The sequence below is a fragment of the Pezoporus wallicus genome, unplaced genomic scaffold (genome assembly GCF_028554395.1).
Source record: "Pezoporus wallicus isolate ANWC-B61680 ecotype Strahan unplaced genomic scaffold, APGP_CSIRO_Pwel_v1 contig_8047, whole genome shotgun sequence".
Classification (NCBI taxonomy): domain Eukaryota; kingdom Metazoa; phylum Chordata; class Aves; order Psittaciformes; family Psittacidae; genus Pezoporus; species Pezoporus wallicus.
The window spans coordinates 2,636,072-2,659,699 of NW_026639548.1; the positions used below are offsets into that span (position 1 = coordinate 2,636,072).

General features: G+C 44.5%; 1 protein-coding gene across 9 annotated transcripts in view; it reads right to left on the reverse strand.

Moving 5' to 3' along the window:
- ULK1 (unc-51 like autophagy activating kinase 1) overlaps window positions 1–23,628 on the reverse strand; it is an 80,410-nt gene that overhangs the window by 35,207 nt on the left and 21,575 nt on the right. For 5 of the 9 annotated variants that reach the window (XM_057414980.1, XM_057414981.1, XM_057414979.1 and 2 more), the window contains 6 exons: window positions 21,265–21,438; window positions 19,360–19,433; window positions 16,657–16,758; window positions 8,741–8,799; window positions 5,009–5,091; window positions 594–644 (listed from right to left, as the gene is read on the reverse strand). In XM_057414980.1, coding sequence (XP_057270963.1) covers window positions 594–644; window positions 5,009–5,091; window positions 8,741–8,799; window positions 16,657–16,758; window positions 19,360–19,433; window positions 21,265–21,438 — 543 coding nt within the window. Of the gene's footprint in view, window positions 1–593; window positions 645–5,008; window positions 5,092–8,740; window positions 8,800–16,656; window positions 16,759–16,998; window positions 17,095–19,178; window positions 19,334–19,359; window positions 19,434–21,264; window positions 21,439–23,628 lie in introns of those variants that run through there. The other 4 variants (XM_057414982.1, XM_057414985.1, XM_057414987.1 and 1 more) reach the window with 3 other exon arrangements.

Sequence of the window (23,628 nt, forward strand, 5' to 3'; positions counted from 1 at the left end):
ATCTGAATCATTCTGAAAACGTGGTTGGAAATTTTCAGAATCAAGAGAGGAAAGGAAGAACTTTCAATGGAAACCTGTCCTTGTTTTGGCCACTTCTCACTGAACACCCAAATTAAACCCTTCTAAAATAAGGTTGATCAAGAATTTGAAGGTAAATGTTGAAACAAGGGCTGGTAACCAGAGCCTGCTTAAGATACCTCCTGGCAAGCACAAACAAGAGCACCAGATTCCACCATTCACTATCCCAAACTGTCCTGCAGATGCAGAAGATGAACAAGATCATGCTCATAATCCTGTTTACCTACAAGTTGCCTCATTGGCCAAGCACTTCATATAAAGTGGCTGAATGTGCTTCAAAACTACATTTACTTCTGCTTTAAGTTTCTAAACAGCCCCCATAGTCATCCCTTTGAAGATAACTCAGCAAAATGAAATACGTTTTAATGGCAAAATCTGGACACGACAGAGTAACAAAAGCTGAATCCCTGCCTAAATAACTAAGAAAACATAAAGCAGTCTTTTTCTTTTGAACTAGCAGCAAAGGAAGTCATGTCATGGTTCACACAGACTGTAATCAAAAATGCAACACTTACATTTTTTCATTGAGGCACTTGCATCCAAGAATGGGTGATGGAAAAATTCATCTGAAAAAAAAACAACAGTGACTCAGTGAAAGGAAATTGCTGTAAGAAGTTACAAGGCAGTTTAAGCATAGCAAGCTACAGTGTTTTACAGTGATTTTTCCATGCAATTAGATCAACTATGGAAGTTGACTGACTGTAGTGTAGTCGTGGTCAAGAATGCAGACTGCAGACTGGATGAAGGACCTACTATGGGAAATTATTTGGATCCAGAGATTGCTTTTTAAGTATGAATAAAACAAATGGCTCCTCTCCTCCCAGACATCTCTGCAAAATCAGGGGGGTAAGGGACAGAGAAGGGAAATCATTTGGGGCAACAACATGAATGAAGGGAAGGAAAATCCCAGTCTTTGGGATTCAACCCCAGTACTAATGGATTTTACTTCCCCACAGGGCATTAAAGACCTTAGCAAGGTTTTGCTGCAAGCTAAAACCCCGGGCTGCTGGGGAGAATGACTGCATTCATTGTTAATATCCCTCTGTCTTGCAATAGCTCTTACACTTCTAGGAATGGGAAACAGTTACTGAGGGCCAGATAGTGCAACTATGTCAAGACCTGCCATGGCCACCCACACGTGCATCAAAAGCTCCTATCAGCAAGAAGAGAGAAATCCCAATGTACCAAGAGGCACTAAAAGACCAAGTCCCTGGCTGAAATGGCATTCAAAGGCAGAAATGCATTTTCTAAAGGGCCAGCACAGAACAGCCCAGAACATATTTCACACCAGACATGAGTGCTTAAGTCTTCACTCATTATGGGAGAACATGCTACAGCTCCAGGCCAAGAAAAGCTTCTGTCCTGGCTTGCTGGAGACCCTCTACAAGTCTGCCTGTCCTTACAGGTAACCACCACTCCCAACTATTTTGTGTTTGATCCACTGCAACTTTGCCAGAGTCCTCTCCTATCACAATCAGCTACTCAGCCATTAGTCATGGACCAATGCTGATTATTTAGTTAACTGCAGGCAGTTCAAGTTCTTTTCCCAGCATGGATTTCCTGTTGCAACCCCCAGTGTTTACAAACTTCCAGTTTTTGTACAGCTTTCTGTAAGCAGCTCCTCTTTGGCCACTGAGCTTCCCATAATGTAGCAACTGCTTTCTTTCTTTGTCTGCTTTTTAAACTTAAACAACCCCTGTTCTCCTCAGCCCCTCCTTGGCACTCCCATGGTCCTGCAGCCAGAGCACACTGGTCTGGAGACCAGAGTGCACAACAGAAGTGATGGAAATCTCTAACAGGAAAAGCTGGAGTCTCTCAGGCTAGATCTGTTGTGGATGGAGAACATCCCTACCTCGCTAGGAACTGCTCAGCTGTTGGCACTTCCTGCTGCTTCTTCAGTCTGCTCCTCTAGAGGGTTACCATCCCTCAGCAGAGCTATTCAACTGAGGGGGTAGAAATGATGATTTCTTTCACTCTTCCCCCTCCAAACTGTTTGTTACTTGCCCTTGCAAAGCAACATTTAAACAACCCTGCTTGTAATCGTCACCAGGAAACTCAAACCCCTTCTGGCTTTCCTCTAGATAACCTCGAGAAGACCATCAGTCCCTGGCAGAAGAGCAACTGGGACACAAGTAAATGAAGCTTCAAGCTTATGTGTTACTGTTGCATGAATCAACTAAACTCTGGGGGACCTCTGCGAAGGGAATCACATATATGTCCTGGAGACTACAGGGTGACTCAGGGAACAAGGAGCAGCAGGACACCCTGCTCCACTGGTGACAGTGGCTTACGAATCATCCCCGACCCAGCAGTACATACAGATCTTCACCTTACATAGTGCAGGAGGGTAAAGAACAGTGAACAAAGGCCCTGGCCATAAGCCAAGGCAGGGTAGGTGAAGAGAGCAACCTATGTTAGTTTGCCAGTAGGAGGGCAAAGCACCTGCCTACTGGGAGCCATCTAAGGGAAGGGGAAGATCTGCTTCTGACAGGATCTAGAGCTCTGGGACATCAACAGTTTGTGCACAGCTGGCCACAGCTAGAAACATGACAACAGTTGCGAACAGAGAAGCGCTCTCACTTAAGTATTGCTACTGTTTTGGCAAAGAGCATCATCTGGAGGTCTCCTGAGCTGATACTCGAGGGAAAGGAAGACGGGTCCCTTCAGTAGGTAGGGCAGAGAGTCTCCAAGCAACATAGAGGAGCTGAAGAGTGAGCACCAGGAGAAAGGAAAACAGCTGAGTTACAAGCAGGAAGGAAGCTCAGATGCTTCAGAGGAGGCAGAGGTGGATGAGACCAAAAATACAACTGGATGCTGAGGAAGTGTACTGGTGTAAATAAAGCATTTATCTTATATATATTATATAATATTATAAATATTATTTAATATATAAGATTATAAATATATAATATAAAAATATTATGTATTTATAAAGGCTTTGGTACTTGCTTTCCTCTGAACTGGCAGGAGATTAGAATACAGTATGGGATGCCACACACCCACTGAGATCTGCCATCTATAAAGCACAAGGAATATCCCAAATACAGGCTTCTGTACAGAGCATATTCACAAGCCCTACCTGAGAATCACCTGCATCTTACAAGAACGTGTCGATTTAGAGAGAAAAGGATCCTGCCTGTGATTAAGGGCAGACAATCTCAGTGCAGCAAGATGCGCTGTTAACAGTTGTCCTGAGTGAAATCAAAGTCTATTATCTTGAATTTCCAAGTGTTAGACTCTGACTCAGGCAGTCTGCTCCCAGAGGTACAAAAACAGCTTATGGGGGGCTAAAAAGGTTTGCCAGACTCAATTTCTGACAGCAGGGAAACGGAAAGCTCAAGGATATTTTCTTCTGAAATGCACAGCAGCGTAATAGAAGAGGCAAAGATCTACACCCCAGATAGATCTGCAGGGAGTAATACTGAGAAGTGCTTATATCCAAATCAGTCTGCCAGCAGCTTTAATGGCACCCTTTTCAAAAGGCTTGTTTTCTCACTTGTGCACCTTAGTAACTGGCCCTCTGCATTCAGCACTGGATAATTATGATCAGCCTCAGTTAATCCACATGCTTGCCTCCCCCAGGTGACACTGTCCCCAGAAAGGCTTCCCTGGTATCTCTAATCCAAAAGGATAACACAGGCAGCAAAACAATTTCTCTTCATAGACTAGCACATGCTGCCCAGCAGGAAACAATCCACCTGAGCAAATAAGCAACAACAACAGAAAACCAACCCCCAAAAGACAGAAATATCAAACTCTTACCCCAAGCATGACTAAAAAGCAGTACCCTGAAAACACACAGCAGCAGCACTTCATTTTCAGGAAACAAAGGTACTGTCTGCACATAGCCAAAAGCTCTATGACTGTGAGACACTTAACACAAATCTGTGGGCTTTGGCCTCCAGCCTAGTTCCAAGAAAACCACCTGAACAGACTTCCCCAGCATCAAACCTTATTCAGGAACAGGGGCTGAGGGGCAAACTTACCCTTTCCACCAGCAGCACTGGCCCATGGAAGCAAAGCTAGTCCCTGCTGTTCTGAGGAAACACACCACCAGGACCAGCTTGCTTGGTGAGAGACAGTATTCAGGTCCTGATTTGTACTGGAGACAAGTCTAGACTATCTTTGCCCAAGGGGAAGGGAGAGGTGGGGGAAAGAATAAAAAACCCCATACAGTTGCCTTTAGATGACTAAAAGGGATCCAGGAAAGGTTCTACCTCTGCCTGCTTTCCTGTAGGAATGGCTTCACTAGAGGTCCTTCAGACCTTCTGGCTTTGCTAGATGCATCTGGAAGAGGCTGCCAAAGCCAGAACCCGTGCCACATTATGAGCGTTCCCATTTTAGACAGAATTAAGACAATAAAATAGAAAAAAGGAAGTCTTTATGCCCACCAAGTCTGGAGATAGAGATCTAAAGGGAGAGCCATGAGACTGCCAACTTGAACCGAATGAGAACCAAGGCATCCTTCCACAGAAACCTGGACAGGGAGTGAAGGGCCTGCAAGCAGCTACAGTCTCCTAGCTCAGATTATCAGTCAGCCCTTGAGCAATAGAGGGTATAGACTGAATTGTTCATTAAATGGGTGCAGTGTGTAGCTTTGGGAGAGAACCATGACAGAGAAGATACACATTTCACCTGGTAGCACACTTAACACACTAGAAGTTCAGAGAGATTATAAAAGCAGAAGCCAGGAGAAGGGATGCACATAAGAAGTATTTTCTGAAGAAGGTATGCCAATTCTCCAGGTCTACAAAACTGTGCTGGAATCGGCACTGACCTTTCTAGCACATACACTAAAACCTTCCAGGTAAAATCCAGATGTTTGGATGCCTCTGTTAGCACCAGCCAAAAGCACACAGCTATGTGCAGCACCATGGTGCAGCAGAAGATACAGACAGGCAGCAGAGCTTGAAATGGAAGAAGGTCTTACCGAAGTCCATGCGGTCCTTATGATTACGCTGCAAAAGGCCAAGTAACAGCTGCCTCAGGTGGCTGGATGTCTCCCTGGGGATGCTAGAATTGAAAACAAAAGCAAAATCAGAGAGACCTGCAGTCTACTTAAACTGCTTTTACATATTCAGGAAGGCAACCTGCAAATGCAAACACACTTTGTGCCTGCTGGGCTAGGAACATAAGAGGAGCTCATTGGAGAAAGGCTGAACAGAAACATCTCTATTTGCATCTATTTGACTTTTACTCCCCATTGTCATTGGTGAGGTTACAGGTAATCTAGCTTTAGTGGCCTCTTCCATGAGCACCTGCAAATCCTTTCCCTTTCACAGTCGTGCCAATGTCATCCATACAGCACACAGTTATTTTGCACATGATAAATAAGGTCTCTTCTACTTGCTCTAAAAGGGATAAAGAGGTCACTAAAATGAAGCAGTTACCAAGTGGAAGCTTCCAGTTAAGACAATGGTGGTCAAATGTATCACCAATTACTACCATTTCTTAAAGCATTTGTTTTTCAATGCAGCTTATATACAGCATTTCTTAATCAACTGAGACGTGAGCAACTGCCACCCGATCAAGCTAAAATCAGTGCAGCTATTACCCACTTTCCAGTACAGCTAGGAAGAAAACACTCTCTTCAATGGCCACTGCAGCACAGGAAGAGCTAGTAAATCATTGTGCTCTCCCTCACCCTACAACCAGATGGGAGAGAGGCCAGGGCAGCTCTTTACAACCCCAGTAGATTGTAGGAAACAGGAATAAATGAACAGATTAAGGCAGGGAAAGCAGAGTTCAGCTCTTGCATAAGTGGATTCAGCTCTGCTGACTTTCCTCCGTAACCAGCAGCACTGCTCAGGGCTTATAGCAGCCGGGCCCTGCCTGCAGCCAGAGCAGAGCTCTCCATATTAAGCGAAGGTGGCTCCAGCTCCTTTCAGCATTAACACTGTTCATCACAGCCATGCCCTGCATGGCCCCCATGGTCTGCCAGGCTTTCCCCATCTGAAGGTCAGTTCAGGTAATGGCATGTGTGCTCAGCATAGCAATTTCAACTTCAGGAGCTCAGCAATAAGGCAGGGCTGGGCTTCGCTGGGCTGGCATTGCTCACTGCCCTGAAGCCAAGCCTGACTGATGCTGCTACAGGCTGGGTAAGAAAAGAAGCTGGGACAAAAATAGTAGGGGAGGGGAAAAAGATGTTAGCTAGCACCATCAGGCTAGTGAAACTAGAGATGTGAGGCAAGGTATTTATAGGTTTCAGTACTACCCAGTTATTTTTCTGTGAAGCCCCAGGCCTTGCTGGTGTAAGGGATTTGAGCCCAGCAATTCCTAGAATGGAGAAAGACGGCAAGCATTCCTCATCCCTGTTTGTACTGCAGGAGCTGCTTTTCCATTCCTGACACTAGAATGGCTCCATGTGCCTTCCCAAAGCAGGAGGCCACCAGGCTCCGGAAGGGGTGCAGTTAAACTGAGATTCTGAGCCAAGAAAAAACACCCTCTTGTCAAAAAAGGTGTGCCTTAGAATCACACTGCGTAATGGAATTACCCAAGATACCACAGCTAGCAGTGTCTCCTGAAAAATACATTAGTGCTGGAGACCTGCAGTCCTCCAGTGTTATCGTCATTACTTATCCACGACACATAAAGCTTTCATCCAAAATGAGTCCATTTCCCAGCAATGACTCTAGCTTTTGTATGGTTTTAAAGCCAAGAAACAGGCAGGTCAAGTAGTAGACCTCAGATGTCGCAACACAGACTGAAGCCGGTGCAGATTAAACAGCCTGTTTGCCTCCTATCTCTCACATCTAAAGCTTAAAGTTTTGCAGTATTATTTTACAACACCATCTTTTTAAACATACGCAACAAAAGTGCCTCCTTTCCCCCGCCATGATCTATAACACACTTTGCCGTGCAAATCAGCACAACAAATGTTAGCTATTTAGATCAGTGCTATTAAAATTGTGAGGCCTTTGGGCTTTCTCCTACTGATGTGAGCACCCCACCTCAGAATGGCATTTCACCTGTCAGCAATAGCAACAGCACCAGCCCAGCAGGCAGAGACTGAGCATCCAATGAGCTTTTCTTCCCCAGCTGGTTCCCAAGCCAAAACACAGCACTTTCCATGGCAATGCCATGGAGGTGGGTGCCAGCCTGCCTAGCCCCAAGGAGAATGAAACCAAATCCTGGCACTGCTGCAGTCTGAGAAGGAGGTCTCGAGTGGTGTTGTGTTTCATCCTGTGTTGGCAGGCCTGGCAAGGCAGTTTATTCATGTTTACTCAGGAAATAGCACAGATTGCAGCCCACATTAGAAAGACAAACTGAGTTCAGAAAGCAGGGAATCGGCATTTACACGAAGGCCACTTTGGATCTGACATTTATGGTAGAAAAACAATGGGCCTGGATCTAAACTGTGGAGGAATTTGGTAGTTAAAAAGTGGAGATAAGTGAAGATGGTAAATGCAGAGTGCATAAAGGACTAACAACAAAGGAGAAGGACTAATCCCTACAAGAAAAGACATGCTCTCTCTTACAGCTGAGCTTCATTTCTCCCCTCACCTGCCTTCTACTGAATCCACCATGAGCCAAAGCATGATCAACACAAGGAACCCTATTAATTGTAGGAATTAATTTCCCTCTTAGCTGTAAGGAAAACAAAGCTCTACACTCTGCTCACACATACTAGCTACCTCCAACTATGTGGTTGTTTTTCAGTTTTGAATTGTTCTGTTTGGTTGTTTTACTCCATGACACCTTCTGGTTGAATCCCAGAAGGGACACAGATGGCTCAAACTTAATCCTGGTAGAAATTTGTCCCTTCTCCTCCTTCCCTTTAAGTACTTACAGGGAAGTTAAATGAATAGCTCACATCACTACTAAGAGCTCTAGCTTCTTGACAGTTCTTTCTGCTACCTCTTGGAGCTGTCTAAAACTGAGAAAGGAAATGAAGATAAAATCCATATACAGAAACTCATTGAATTTCCTGCATATGTGGCTGCATTAACAGCTCTATCAAATAGAAGCTAACTTTCTGGTTAAAAAAGGCCTCTAATATTCAGATGTACGGTCTGGAACTTCAGTCCTGTCTCTATACCAGGCTGAGGTTTTCAGAGCAGGCATGAGACTCTGCTTTAAGAGCTCAGAGATCAAAAGGAAAGACCACAGCAACAAAACCAAAATACACTGACAAATCACAGCACTGAGCAGCTAGGTAACATACACCATGGTGGGACGAAAGCAGTTATCTTCCCCTTGGAAACTGCAGCAGTGTCCATTTCCATCCAGGTTATAGTATTTCCTCCTATTAGCAGGATGGGCACAAGCAGTTGGTGCCCTGACACGTGAGAAATGGGAATGTGATCTGCAGTCAGGTATGGCAGGTTACAGTTGGGCTGCTCATGTGATTCAAGAATTACCATGGGTTCTTTCCTAAGGCTCCCAGCCTCAGAGAAGCCGTGTGTGGGACAGGACCACTAGCTGTCTCCTGAAATCACTATCAACTTTTGCAGTGTAGGAGAGAAGCAGGATCTGTGTTAAGAGTGAACACCAATGCTGTCTTTCTCTGGGCCACTCTACTGCTGGTTTAAGGAATGGAGGAAGGCATGTGGCCAAGTATTTTACAGTCACCCCCCTGAGTGACAAGCCAGGAGCACGCAAGGACAGGTGTAAACACAGAGTAAACAAGTGCATATAAATGGTGACACTGGAAAATGCTTACTTGGGCATCAGCATCTTGTTTTTCTCATAGAAGAGGCGAAGATCCTGTGGGCTGCTGGCCTGTAGAGAAGAAAGAAAACCAGTGCATGAAGCAGTTGACAGTGAAGGGAACGGATTAGCATTTCTGTTTCATAGTTACTCTGAAGAGCAGAGGCACTTTTCAATTGCTGAACCAGCACAGACAATGAGAACCTGCAGCTCGCTTTAGACTGAAAAGCCAGCACTGTACCAGAGTGAAAATACAGCATTTCAGCCGGCTGCCTTTATGTTCCTGACCTGGTTCTGTCTGCTCTTAGCTTCCAAGGGCTGAGCTTCATTGTAGCAAGCTCTAAGGCTCAGGTCTGAGCTGGCCTAACAGCCTCACCCAGGAGCCTAAACAACTGCAGACGTGAGGAGTCCCAAATGATGAATGGCAGATCCCGCTGAGAACAGGGATTAATGCTGCAGGGCATTTAGAAAAGGGGCAGGGAGCCTACTGATGGGCAAGAGATGCGTGAAGAAGCAGGAACATGGGGAAAACAGCAACTGAATTAGGATTTTCTATTTTAATTCCAGGAAGCTAGGAGATCTCAAGCCACAGCTCCTATTTGTGCACTAATACACACAACTGCTGGGGATGTTGACAATGGGATTCCAAACTCTGAGAGATGGGATTATTTAAAAGAAAAAGCTAGGCACGACTAGGCACTTACGGCTATGGTTAAAAATAAAATCACCAGTAGCGAAGCACAGACACATAACACTCTAATGTAATTTCTCCATTTGTTTTTATGCAACGAGTAACACAGGCCAGTAAATTAACCCTTGTGTCTCAAGCTTTTCTGCTTAGGCAAAGTCTCTTTATGAAAGGCAGAGCAGGCTGGCTGGCATGACACAGACATGAGGGCACATACAAACAGGGAAGGAAGATCAGAGAGATTAAACTGCAGTCAGAGTTGGTGCAGCAGAGTGTGTAGGAAAGTGTGAACAAGGAGGCAACAGGCAGCTTCTTCTGATGTTCAGGGCAGGCTTCAAAAACCCTCGAGCCTTCCACCTACTTCCATTTCTAAATTAGAAGCATTTAAGGTCAATTAAGATGCTTAAAATGGCAAATCAGACAAGCCGATCTGCAGATGGCCATCAAAATACCACTAACACAGCATGGCTGGAAAAGCAGCCACATAAGATGCTGTTTCAACATCACCTACTCCCTCTGGCTGAAGATGAAAATTCAGGATAACAGAGTTCAGTATAAAACTTAAACCAAAGGGAGAGTCCCAAACGCTGCTAATATTAGTAGACTCGTGCAGTACTGATCAGGACAGTATCCCCTGCATAGCCTTAGCAAGCCAAACTTCACAGCTCTCCTATCAATTTGTACCACTAAGAGCTACTGGATTCCTAAAAGAAGGAAATAAGAAAGATTTCCTGGTTCTCCTTTCTGCAATAACATACCCAACAGGAAGTGCAAAAACACGTTCTCTTCAAGCCATTAAAATGAATGTACTTAGCAAAGCACCTTCTTACATAGATACCAGACCGCACTGAGATTTCCAATCACTGCCACTCAATCTGATTTGGTTCAGTAAAACACCATTTTATACCTTTCCCATTGCAGATCTCACCCTGTAATTAGATTCTTACTATTTGGCAAACCTGAATGAAGCAAGTGTAACCAAATGGCTTGGCCACAGCGCTCTGCGTGATGAAAAATATGCCTGACAGACAAAATGTACAAGGAACAGAACTCCACTGCAGGGAAGCCAAGTGCTTGCTCACATCAGAGATAGAAGCCTTGGCCGTTTGCTCTGTTCATTTCCTGTTGCAACAACTCAATTGTTTCACAAATACAATGAAGCTCTGATCTATTTCAAACACTGTTTTGTCGGAAATTTTCCTGGTAATAAAGACAAGAGAATATTAAAAGCAGCACACGTGCAAAGTCCAGTTCATTACAGAGGGTTTCTAAGCACTAGTTTGGATAGAAACAAACTCCTCTGTAAAAGTTATCCCCTCCTCTTAGTACAAATGAAAGAGATACCCCTGCAGGGATGTTGTTTCTCCACATCCTGCTGCCTCAGGACAATTTCCACTTGGTCTGCAAGGAGCAGAGTGTCAGGCTCCGACCCACCCAGACCATGCTTCCTCACTAGGGCTGTTCCCAGGAGCCCACAGTTCCAGGTTGGTCTCTGATTTAGGCGGCTGTCTGCTAGGGAATAGAGTCAGTTCAGTGAGTGCCCAGCACAGACAACTGTGGATCACCATTCAGTTGTAAAGAACAACTGCATCTTCACATAACTTCATTATTAATCAACTGAGTCACACAGTTCTGCTCCTTGCAGCAGGCTCTCAGGCTCACAGTAACATGACCACTGCTCTCCTGATGTTAGCATCCATTTCATAAAGCACTGGTACCTTCAGCCACTTTGCTCATCTCTTCTTGCAACAAATTCTGCTTCTCTGACAATCATAAGAGGGGGAAAAAAAAGCAAACCAGCAATGCAGAAATGTCTGCAACACACTAGAAATGCCATTTGAATTCCTTCTTCTAGGGAGCTAAGCACTTACTTTGAAATCTACCTTCCAGGCAGATACACCCTACCAAGAAAAACACCAGAAAAAGCACATCTTTGGTACCTAACAACTAGACCATTCAAGGTACACAGAGCCAGCTGCTACCTGCAGGACACCATCCGTCAGAAACAGGGATGCAGAACGGACAGCTCAGTTTTCCCTCAAAACAGGAGACACACCAGCAGGCTAATTCACACCCTTGTTCCCCCTCTCGTGTTACTGTGGAACAGCTGCATTAGTGTAACTGGTTCTGGTTTTGTCTGTCCTTTCTATATATAAAGACAATTGGACAAATTCAATCCTGCCACTCTGTTACTTAGTCCTGAGCGGCAGTGGAAATATGTTGAGCCAACAAAGGCATTCAGCATAAACCCTGCCAAATCCCATTCGGTGCTGGCTGCCTGCAAGTGAATTGCACAAAAAAAGCACGCAGGGTGGTGTTTCCAAAAGCACTCAGCACTGGATTTGTTGCACTTGGGTGAAGACTGGATATAAAAGCCCAGCATTCAGTCAGAGGAAGGCCAGAGGCATTCACACCCCCCAGTGAACAGCACTGCCTAGTCAACACTTCATAGCAGGTCTATGGTATATGCTCTGTTCTTTCAATCCTTTCCTTTGGGATTCCTGGGGATTCAAAGGTACAGAGAGGATTCAGAAAAAAGAAGTAAGTAATGATGTTTCTGGCTCAGCAGGTCAAGGGAATAGCTTGAAAACCTGCTGCAAATACCTTGTTTGTGCAGTCTTAACAGTCAATACTTTAAGACGACTGCAGCTAGGTGGCTGACACTGGAGGGAAACCTGAAAGCACAAAGAAACAAAACCCTAAACCTTCTTTAGCTGTCCACAGATGTTTTTCTCTCTACTCCCAACAGAGCAGGATCAGACCCACAAACACTGATCTAAAAACTCACTGACTACACAAGTCAATCACTGCACCCACTCTTAGCAGAATAACCACTGCCAGGAATACCTGTCCTCATTGACACAGGACAGTCCAGAGGAACAGCTTTGAGGACAGAAGAGTGGCCTGGCTAACAAATACATCAGGAGTTCAAATTGTGGGTATAAAATCCTCCCTTCCCCAGTCTTCCTCAAGGCCATTTCACCACACAGTAGTTGTTGTAAGCGATACGTAATCCCAGTACTTATGCAGGCAGAATTAACCCAGAAGTAAAGCAGTGGACTGGGTACACCAGGCTTAGAAATCAATTTTTCACCTAGCAGCCAGCTGGGATGAGAGCATACCCAGGCACATTAACCCTTTTCAGAGCTGCCAGACAAGGCAGCAAAACCTGCATTACTTCTCCCGTTGCTTTCCTGCTCCCTGGCTCACTCTCCTACAGACAAAGCACACCATGTCCATAAAGCAGCCCCAAAGAAGATTCATACAAAGGTTCAGACAGCAGACGACTAGGTTTCATGGTCCTTAGCAGGATATGATGTCCAAGTGGACCTGTGTCACTGCCAGAGGCAGCTCTGACACAAAGTGCATGTGCTTGGTGGTGCATCTGCTTACCAAGAAATGTCTAGTTTTTAAAGGGGTCACACAACAGAAGCCACCAGGAACATAAGCATGATTCCTCACACACTCCCACCAGCAAAAAACCCCAACAAGATAAAAGACATTGAGGTCATTTACCTCTAATCATATTTAAAATACCATCTGACAAGGACTAGACTGGGTTTGAAAGATGTTTTTAATTCTCTGCCTCCAGTTTTGCTTCTGGTTGTCACTTGTCTACACAGCATGCTGGTGGGCACTGGATCCCAATCTTTCCAGCTCAGGTAAGGACAAAAGAAACCCACCATGTTCTCAAGTACTTCTCAGTGCAGCAAGTGGTCAACAAGACTAGGAAATGCACTGTTCAAGTCCTCAGTGACTTGAAATGCAATTTCAAGTCATGAGAAATGCAATTGCAGACCACTTATTAGGCAAGGCAAATTAACAATTCCACATTAATATAGTGCTCAGCAAATCTGTTTATAGGGATTATGAATCCCATTAATCTCATCCCTATGACAGTCTCACTGTTTTGTTTATGGCCATGTTTAATACAAAAAGCTTCTTGAGACAGCTTCACCAGCCATCTCACCAACTGTTCTCATCTGAGCATCAGCAGCTTCTTTCTCATCTTCATGCAATGAGGCAAGGAAGGGCCAGGAAGGGCTCTGGGAAGTTGCCTTGGGTGACCCACCTGCAGTTAATTTTAAGTTTGAGACAGCTAGAAATCCCATTTGCACACATCTCTGCCTTGATTTAACAGGCACTTTCTGGATTGACAGCTGCCTCAGCCTTTCCACACATTGCACCTTTCCTTCATCTAGCCCAGTCCCCCCAGAGCCCTGCTTTATTTTTAGACAGCTCATTCCTCCTCACTGCAGATATCACTGGAGTCCCTTTGGTTTGCATCCTTGTGAAGGTGCCCAACTGGCTCATGTAGCAAACAGCCAGAGCTCCCAAATGCAGTTTCACGCCACTGTGCCCCAGATTCCCATGGGAATCTTAGCAAAACAGAAGTGAGGGGCTGTCCTTGCCAACCTGGGAGGATTTAGCCTGAAGAGGTTAATGTCAGAAATCCAGTTCCTGGCTGCCTCATACAACTGGGTCTGCTGGTGGCACTATGTGGAATCGGCCTGTTACCTCCTCACCCATTCTTAGATGTGCTTCCCAAGAGCACTCATTCCTATTCATGGTCTCCCCATCATCTCCATCAACTACCCCTCTCTCCTCCTCAAAGCTCTGTAAACAATAGCTTCTCGCCTGCTCAGTGACCATCAGCAAATTCTTACAACATAGTCATGCCAACAAAGAAATAAAGCAGGTTTATCTTCAACTAGCTTTCCAAAATCTGCCCTAGACAGGCTTCTGTAGCTATGAGAAGGCAATTTGTGACACACATAGTCAAAACAAATAGATGTGCACAGAGAACCATCTGGGCTGAGCTCTTCTCTCTCCCTAATCAAACAAATCCACAGCTGCTGCTGCAGTAAGAAATGGGGCCTGGCATTTGGCTTCAAAATACAAACCCCAGAAGAGGAAAGGGCAGAGGGAAACATAAAAATAGAGAAACAAATGACCCCATGCTCAGCCCAACAGATGTTGGATGTATACGGGGAAGAGAGAAGTCATCCAGTCAAGCAAGCGAAAAGCAATGATCAGGACCTCCTGGGTAGGGACTGAAATGCCCCTTAATTGCCCACCACAAGGCAGGGTATTGTCATGCTTCAACCAGAGGGTGACAGGCAAACAGGTCTACTCTCACCTCTGTGTGAGCCTGAGGACATACACATAGGCAGAGCTGATGGTTTTCTGACCACCTGCCCTTTCAAAACCTTGGCTGGAGAGCTGAACGAAGCTGACTAGTATTCCATGTTACTGCCTGTGAAGAGTCTCCTCTGTAAGAGCAAGTGTTTTCAGAATGTTTCTGTGACATGCTTCAACGAGCAATGATAAAAGCCAACTAATGGTTTCAAAGAAACCAGATGCCCTGTGGCTGTGTGTGAGCTACTAAGCAAAGAACACCTACAACACAGCCACTGCGTTAAACGATAACTAAATTCAAATGAGTACAGTATCAAGGTGCCTTTAGAGACTAAAAGGCACCAAGTAACAAGCCAGAATGAGTGCAAGACTCTCCTATGCATGTAGAGTCAAAGCTTGCTTTCTCCACCCCCACATTTTTGTCTTAATGCACAAATACTCATTTCCTTTCATCCTAACAGTCATTTTCTCCTCTCAAACAAAGATACCAGCTCTGACAAGAAGTGGATACAGCCAGTAAGAAGGAGCCATTCAGGAGTTGCAGTGTGTTTGTAGGGGTGTTTACAAAACCAGAAACATTCAAAGGAAATGAAGTCTTGCTCTAAATGCAGAGCAAGCTGATGGACAGAACATAAAGCACCAGAATGGAAGATTCTTACAGCAGCAGGGAAAAAATTACTCTGAAGGAGAAAAGTGTTCTTGGCTCAGACAAAACCAAAACATACCATTAATTTACTTCAGTATTTGCCCACTCTTTCCTGCAATGGATTTAGAATTCACTTTAGCCTGGTGATGCTACTGCATAAACACTCAAAGTCTTGTGTGAAATTCTAAAGGGCTGTGGAACTACAGCTCAGAAAGTCCTACACTTTCTAAAATGTGCCTTATTACAGGAGCACAGATTCACACTCCCCACACACGCACTTTTTGTTTGGTTGGTTTTGTTTGGAGGTTTTGGGTTGAGGGTTTTTTTGTTAGAGAGCTGGGATAAAGAAATGCCAGTACATGAGGAAATAGGGCCACACTTCACATTTGCCCCTAACTGATCTAAAAAGCTAAGAGTTGGCATCAGCTGATACATCAGCATGTAAATATGAGGTTTGGTCTTTTCCCATGGATTAGAGACAGAGTTCACACAAAGAAGCAAAAAAGTATCAGCAAATCAAGCATCTCTCTACTATGCTCTAAGACAGCAAGGAAAAACAACGCTGACAAGTACAGTACTTCAAAATAGTGGTTGCAATGGAGAGTTGGAGACCTTATTTAGCATAGAAAAAGAAAAGCAATACACAGTGTGGCATACTAATGATTGGGAACAAGAAAAACGCACCGAGTTCAGAGGAACTCCAGCTATGCATCATTAAAAATGGGAAGTAATCTTGAAGCAACTTGCTGTTATAAGGCTGAGATGAATTCTGCATCATTTGAAAATGTAAAATCAGAGGTTTTTCACAACAGATATGCCCTAGCTCATCCAGAAGTTATGGCATAAATTACAGGGTGGAGCTTTACTGGACTGTTATATTTGGAGGGGTTTCGACTTGCTTAACATAAACATTTCAGACTGGAATAGTTTGCTGCGAGATGACAGATAAGATCCTTCTGGTAAGATCCTACTTAACTGCTCTGTAAGTCAATTTAGCTACAATACATCAGTTACCACCAAACCAACCTGAATATGAACCTGCAGTTACAATCTTCCTTATTGTCCTTCCATGCCCAATAGAACTATAATTATAAAGTATACACTGTATAGTTGTAAACAGAAACTGTCTCTAAGTGTGGGCCTGGAAACAAAACCAAAACTGCTTTAACTGATTCATAATAATTTTTTAAACAGATGACCCTTCCTAAGGATTTATAACCAGGAAATACATTTCACTGAGATACAGTCCAAAGAACTAGACTCATTCTAGTAACACATCCAGCATTACAACATATAAAGCACCACACTGTCCAGGTGTTGGACAGCCATACCTCCCTGATGCTGGATCTATGGGAGTTAATCTTATAGGTGACAGAAGCCTTAGAAATAAAAAGATTAAAAGGAGATAGAGAAAGAAGTAAGAAAGAATCAGAAATACTAGATTTAAGCAACTCACCTGAAAAGGAGCCTTTCCTGTTAGACATTGATAAATGATGGTTCCTATACTCCAGAGGTCAGCTTTGGCATCATAGTGTTGCGACATAATGACTTCTGGTGCCTTTTGGGGGAGAAAACAGAAATGGGTTTTATAAAAGATGCAGCATTTTTTTCCTTTCTCCTTTTTTTTATTAGCAAGAGAGAAACAGAAGCCACTGTTATGCTTTAAAACTGTTGAGCTAGATTCTACAATAACCATGAAAGATTTGCTCCTGAAAAGACTGTAACACTACCTTAAAAGGGCCAATCCCCTATCTAGGTAGGAGAAGCAGAGACTTTCATTCATGCAGATAAAAATTACCCTGTGCTGTTCAGCTCATCTGGGCAAAGTCAATTCTTTCCTTCTTCTCAGTGTATCACTTTCTGCTGAAGTCACCTGTGCTCAGGAGGAGCCTCACTGAAACTGCACACACAGATCTTCTAAACCAAAGCAAGCAGCAGGTTTAGATGAAGAGCAGGAAAGGCTCACACTGAACAGGTAGGCTTCAGCCTCCATCCTGATTTGCATCACTTGTGTACTTTCCTGATTTAGCCCAAAATGGCAGCATATTAATTATGTTCCAGAGCTTCCTGCCAAGGTCACAGTTTGGGTTCAAAGATCTTCACACAGCTTGAGCCCTGCTGTGCCCCAGACTCCAGGCTCTCATCTCACACCATGCCCTTGCTTGCTCCCCCCCAGGCCTGTTCCAGAAGCTGGAGACGGTGCAAGTCCACCACAGCTAAGGAGGCAGCGTGCCTTATGAGCAGCAGCAGAGGGACAGAAGGACAGGCTTGCTAATCCCACGTGTTTGTAACAACAGATTTCATTGCAGTGCTGCCAGCATGGAACAGGATCAATTTTCTAGCTCTGTTAGAAGTGAAGGACACATGCAATGGAAAAAAAAATGGCAGCAAACAAGTTGTGGACAGGAGCTTGGTCTGTCCCTAAGGCAAGCAGGCATGACACCAAACAAAGCCAAGGAAGCAAGACAAGAACTACACAAGGAGGTTTCAAGTCTTACATATCAGGGTTCAGACAGAAAACTCATTCTGGTGTGGGTAAAACACATTTCTTCTTTAAAAGAGCAGCAATGGGCTGTAAGCTAAAGCAGGGAATACAGGCCTGCCTTGTCAGCAGATGCTCACTAAAGACAGACTTCAATCACCCCCTAAATCCCAACTGAACCCTCCCTTCCCATTTTCTTTCAAATCCATCAGTAAACACAAAACAATAGGAAGCACCGAGATTCCCTGTAATGTCCAGAGTTGTTTAAAATGAATAAAAACATAAAATAGAAAAAGGCCATCACCAGCTTCCTCCACCCTTTCAAAAAATAAGCTGGGTGTTTTCACTGACTTTTACAAGACTCTGAAAGAAAAAGTGTCCCTAAAAATAGATGATTCAGGAAACACTCACAGAAGAAAAAAAATTACATCATCTTCACATATAGCAGAGTTCAAATAAACATCAGGCTTCCAAAAAAAGGGAGAGAGAGGAAGTCTGTGTTGCCTGAGTTCATACTGTGGAGCAGACTACCGAACACCCTACCCCTGCACAGTGCAGCAGAGTCCAAGCCTAACTCTGCCCAAAGAGTACAGACAAAAAAACCCTTAAGAGTGGATTAGACCATGCTCAAAATCAGATGCCTCCTGCCCCAGGGCACCTGTAAAACTTTCAACCTAAAATGATCTACAATATCTCTTTTTACTTTGAGCTCAGACACCCACATCCCACGGAACTATTACATAGCTTTGACATTTCTATTTCTGGTCTGGTTTTGTCATCTTTAATTTCACTGACTTGATGAGACCTCAAGATCTTGACTGCTGCCATGAGCACAAACAAGAGATCACCTCCTCACATCCTGGCCCAGAGTGGAAAGTACAAAGTCGGTAACAGGGATCAGTTTAGGGTTTTTAAACCCATCTGTTTCACAAGCTAGGAAGTCATCTTGGAAGCAGCTGGTCTGGTGAAAGAATTAGTGGGAGTGGGTGGGGTGTGTTAAGAAGTGGAAATGCACAAACATAAGCTGTGAATAGAAGCACACTTAGGAATAGGGTAGCCAGAATGGGAAAATCTCTGCCTCCAAAAGGTCCATAGATCTGAAGGGACTTTGCAAGACTGAAGAACTAAGAACAGTTGGAGATTTTACAAAGCTGCTGTCAGAAAGGGGCCCTCCTCCTGATGCTGTGACCTTAGCAAAAAATGACTGCAAAGCCTGAGGTTTGTTGAACCACTCTGTCTCCAGAGAGCCTACTGAAGCAGTGACTTATTGAGATTCCTCACCAAGGAAGCAACATCTCAAATATAGCCAGATGTGTGAAATTATCACCCCAGCCCTCAATCTCTTCTGTTGTTGCTTTGCTCACAGAAGAGGAAATAAACTTCATTTCCCAATGCCTTCACTGGAGAGGCCCTGGCTCCCTTTGGAAGACGCTGTTTCTGGGAGCAGACAGCAATCAATACTCTGTTTTGTTCAGTTCCATTTATCCACAGCTCACCTGAGAATTACATGACAACAGAGGCACCTAGAACTTTATGAAGTCTCCCTGTGTAATAGCTGGTTTCAGACAAGTAAATAAAATTTCACCTTTGGGGAAATGAGGAGGGAAAAACAAAGTCTTGCTTCTGGGGAGCAAAGCAAGAACAATATAGAAAAACCTGTAGGCAAAACACACTTACCATGTACATTGGTGAACCACACAATGTTGCTGCCATCATATTATTCTGCAGGTATCGGGCAAACCCAAAGTCAGCTACAAAGAGAAACACAGGTAGGTCAGGATCAGACACCAGGTCTATGGAGCTTGCACCTTCTCCAGTTGATTCCCCCATCTTCCCTTTTGCTTCCCATGAATCTTCACAGCGAGTGCAAAGATTAAGAGCAATGTGAAAGCTCTCTTCCTGAGCAGTCACATCCTTGTGCTAATTATTAATGCACAGACATTAGTAAAGGTCAGACCATGCCACAAAATAAGTATTAAGAAGAATAAACTCCCATCCATTTTTCAGATATCAACAGTCATTTCATCCTGTACCCATTTGCCTGCACTCCAAAATAGCAGCTGCTGGAAGCTGGAAAAGCTCTCTTGGCTTCAAGTGAGAGAGTGTCAGTTCATATTAGCTACTTCATCTGCTGCTATCTCAACTTTTAATTTCGGGAACTGAAAGCTCCCCTCCATTGAAAAGGATGCAATGTAACAGCCACCCAAGAGAAACCACTACTCATCACCACCCACATTTCTAGACAAGCCCAACTGAAAAGTCTTGCTCTGTTCCTTTAGCACTGAACTGTTTTCCTTTAGAAACTGTTTCAACAGTGCTAACCCTGGTATAAGGACAGAAAGCTGAGCCATAGTTCACCTGGCAGCTAGAAGAGCCAGGGACAAGGAACACCAAGATGAATTACCTCTGCAGGTTACTCAGCATCTGATCATATGATACTTAAAGGTTCTCTCAAGGTTACCAGATATTTCAAGCTAGGAGTCTGACACAGCTGTTTACACTGTCATGTGTCACTAGTGAATTGGTACAACTAGCTACTCCCTGGACCATGTTCTTCTCAGGGAAGCAGGAGGGAGGAATTGCAGGGTACATCACACCCAAGAGCAGCCATGCCCACAGCCCTCCTGCCTGCATCTGCATCTCCCAGTTGCTTTCACATTTCAGATAACACTGCACAAGCAAGAAAGGGGGGGAGGACCCCAAACAAACAAAAAACCCCAAACTAAACTAACAAAAGAGAAAGCATCAACCCAAACACAAACAGTGCTTCAGCCAAATAGGCAGCAACATTTCAATCTTTTCCACTGGACCTCATTTCTCAGCTGAATGAAAGCGGTTACTCTTTCTCCACAGCACAAGGTTCAGATGAGGGACAGTTTTACCTAACTGGTGGCAGCTTCGGCTTGTGAACCGTAACATAATCAAAAGGCCACATGTTGAGGGTGGCATCATCCAGCACTCGTTTCTGAAGGACACAGAAACACGTGCTCTGGATTTCTGGAGCATTTGTCCATCTGTGCCACTTGCCTAGTGTGCAAAAAAGTGAATTACCTCAAGATGCAGCCAAGAAGCCTGCCTCTAACTGGGACTGTGGCAACACCTGCTTTTAGGTGTGCCTGACTCCCATTGTGTTCTCCAAGGCAAGCAGCAGGAGACCTGCTAGTTTCAGGCCTTAAGACACCAACATTTACCTCAATACTATTAAAAGCTGAAGACAAAAGTCACAATGCCTCCTCATTTATTGGTAAGCCTGGGGATTACAAGCCAATTAGGGCAGGCTGGTATTTGTTTTTACCAAGGGAGGCACTGTTCAGCTAAAGTGGAGCAAGGCCTGCCCGATTCTTTTCTGCTAGCCTGTGTCCTGACAGAGCAGAAAGCTCTTGCTCTTACTGCTTGGAACAAACTAAAGCATCTAGCAGAGAAACTAAGCAAGGAAGATGAAAAACATTAGGGCATTTTAAGAAGTGCAGCAATTCTTCCCTCCTCCTAGACAATTCCCCAAAGAAAGACTGAGGCTTGCCACTTATCCATCACCAACCCCTCCTAGGAGCGCTTAGGGTGATGTTTGTAACAGGGTCTTACCGATCTTTATGCGAATGTTGTTGGGATTTGATTTTCTGCCTCCAGCGTAGGAAAGGAGGATATTCTGTGGTTTCAGGTCCCGATGGATGATGCCTTTGCTGTGCAGCATCTTCATGGCACCTGCTATCTGCTGGAGGAAGAGCCTGATGGTGTCTTCGCTAAGTGTCCGCATAGCTAGGAAGGAGTTAAAAAACAACCACAGATGAGGACACTTCAGTGCCGGTTCTCCAAAGAGCCCAGAGGGCAGTTTCTCCACAGCAATTACCCATAATTTGTCATTTTGATTTCCACGTACGGTGTTTTTTTTCTCCACATAGTTTCTGAATTCCTACAGGCAACAAGGGAGAGCCTTTGCATTCCCAGCTTAGTCTGTGGTCAGGGCTGTTTCAGCCCTGAGTCCCTCATGGTGAACTCAGGCCAGTGGCAGATGCTGAATCTGGGTTATCACCTGCATCCAAAAGTGACATTTGGTGAGGGTTAGGCTTCCCTCCACAAGAGCTGCCAGCCAGATCAAGGCATGCACTCCTGGGGCCCAAGTTGTTGAAGGATCACTACCTTTGAGCTATGGTTGATAGCAGTTGGATACCTAAGGTCAGAGCTTTATCACAAAGACTCCATCTAAAGGTGGAGCTAAGACGAAGCGAGAGGGAGTTAGGATTAAAGTTTATGCCTGCAAGAATCATTAAGGCTCATGTTGGGCCTGGAAAGGGATGGTAGGTTAAATGCAGCCAATCAGTCAGGACATATGGCCAGTAGGATCTGTAACTGTAGGGTATGAGTTCAAGTCTGGGCCTAACCCTTGAGTATCATCACCTGCTAGACCAAACCATACTCCTAATACCAAACCCAGTTTTAGCATGAATCAGTCCAATACCTAACAACATACCCCTACCAAATGGCCCCTGCAAACTGGCATCTGACACACTCCATCTGGCATCCATAGATGCAGCAAGAACATCTCAGAATGCTTTCATAAGCAAATTAAAATACAGAATTTAAACCACCAGTGAATATGGAAGCTCTGAACTGCCCTCTCCTGAGATAGGGGCTTCCCAAGAATTGTGGTGTGAAAACAAACACTGAAGGGATTAAAATAACGTTTAACTGGCTCTTCTAATCAGAGCAATGCAACATTAGCTCTCGTTATTTTAAGAGCTATAGGTATGGAACTCTTGCCAAAGCTGGGAGCAGCCTGTTGAACCAACTCCAGGATCAACAACACTAACAGCCAGGCTCCTTCTCAGCCACTGAGCAAGTCAGGCTCAAAGCAAGCACCATTCCTCTTGAATAAAATGATTTCTTCTGTAAAAGGTCCCTGTAAATTACTTGGTACTTCATTAGTGTTTTTCCAGCTGTTCTCTAGTAAGACATTAAAAGAAGCTGGCAGGAGCTTCAAAATGCTGCTCTACCTAGTCAGCTAGGAGGGAGGAATCCTTATGAAAACACAGATGAGGCTGCACATAGCTTTAACACAACACAGGAAATTAAAACTCTAACTTTGAAAATAGGTGCATGGGAAACAGCAAGGGACACGGGTAAGTTCAACAGCACTTGGAACAGAAAATAAACTCCCACCGCTCCCAAACCTCACTGTTCTAGAAGGAAGCACAAGCAGAGAGCTAAAATGTCACCACAGCTATCAGTTGGTCCTGGACCCATACACGTGAGACCAGTGCACATGCATATAGTGTTTCTTTCCCCTTACTGCGCCTTCTTCCTCATGAACTGGCTCTCAGCTGGAATTCAAGAGACTCCTCTGCAAGAAGGGGAGATTCTGTGAAGGGATTTTGGGGACATTAAGAGGCAGCTCAGATGCAAGTCTTCCAAACCCACTTTCATATTCCAAAGAAAAGCACTGCCTTATCTTTAACAAGGCTTTCCCTGACCTCCTGCTGAGATGTACCACTGTACTCAGTCCTGTACCATTTTCTGCCTATTAAAGGTCCAGCATATTAGCTGTGCTCCATCTTCTCTTCAATAAAAGGTCCACACAGCACTTCTGCTATTCCTATTCAAGGAAATCTATTTAGAAATGGTTAAAACACGATCTCTAAACAGAACAGCAAGAATTCAAAAGTTTTTTTGCCAGTTCAGCTGAGGTCCAGGAAAGGCCAGGCTGTCCTATCCCCTAAACACGAAGCAAGACTTGAAACCTGCCAGATCTTAAGCTGGCAGGCAATTACAAACCCCTGGCTAAATACACTCTGCCTCTAGCAGAGAAGCCATGCTGTTGAGAGCCTTGTTCTGACCTGCAGTCCCAACAGCGTGCCACATCCTTAAGGCGTTACCCTCTCCTTTATATAATTTGGTGGCTATAAGGCTAACACAGCACTAGCCACCACCCCTCAGCAAGCCAGCTGCGCC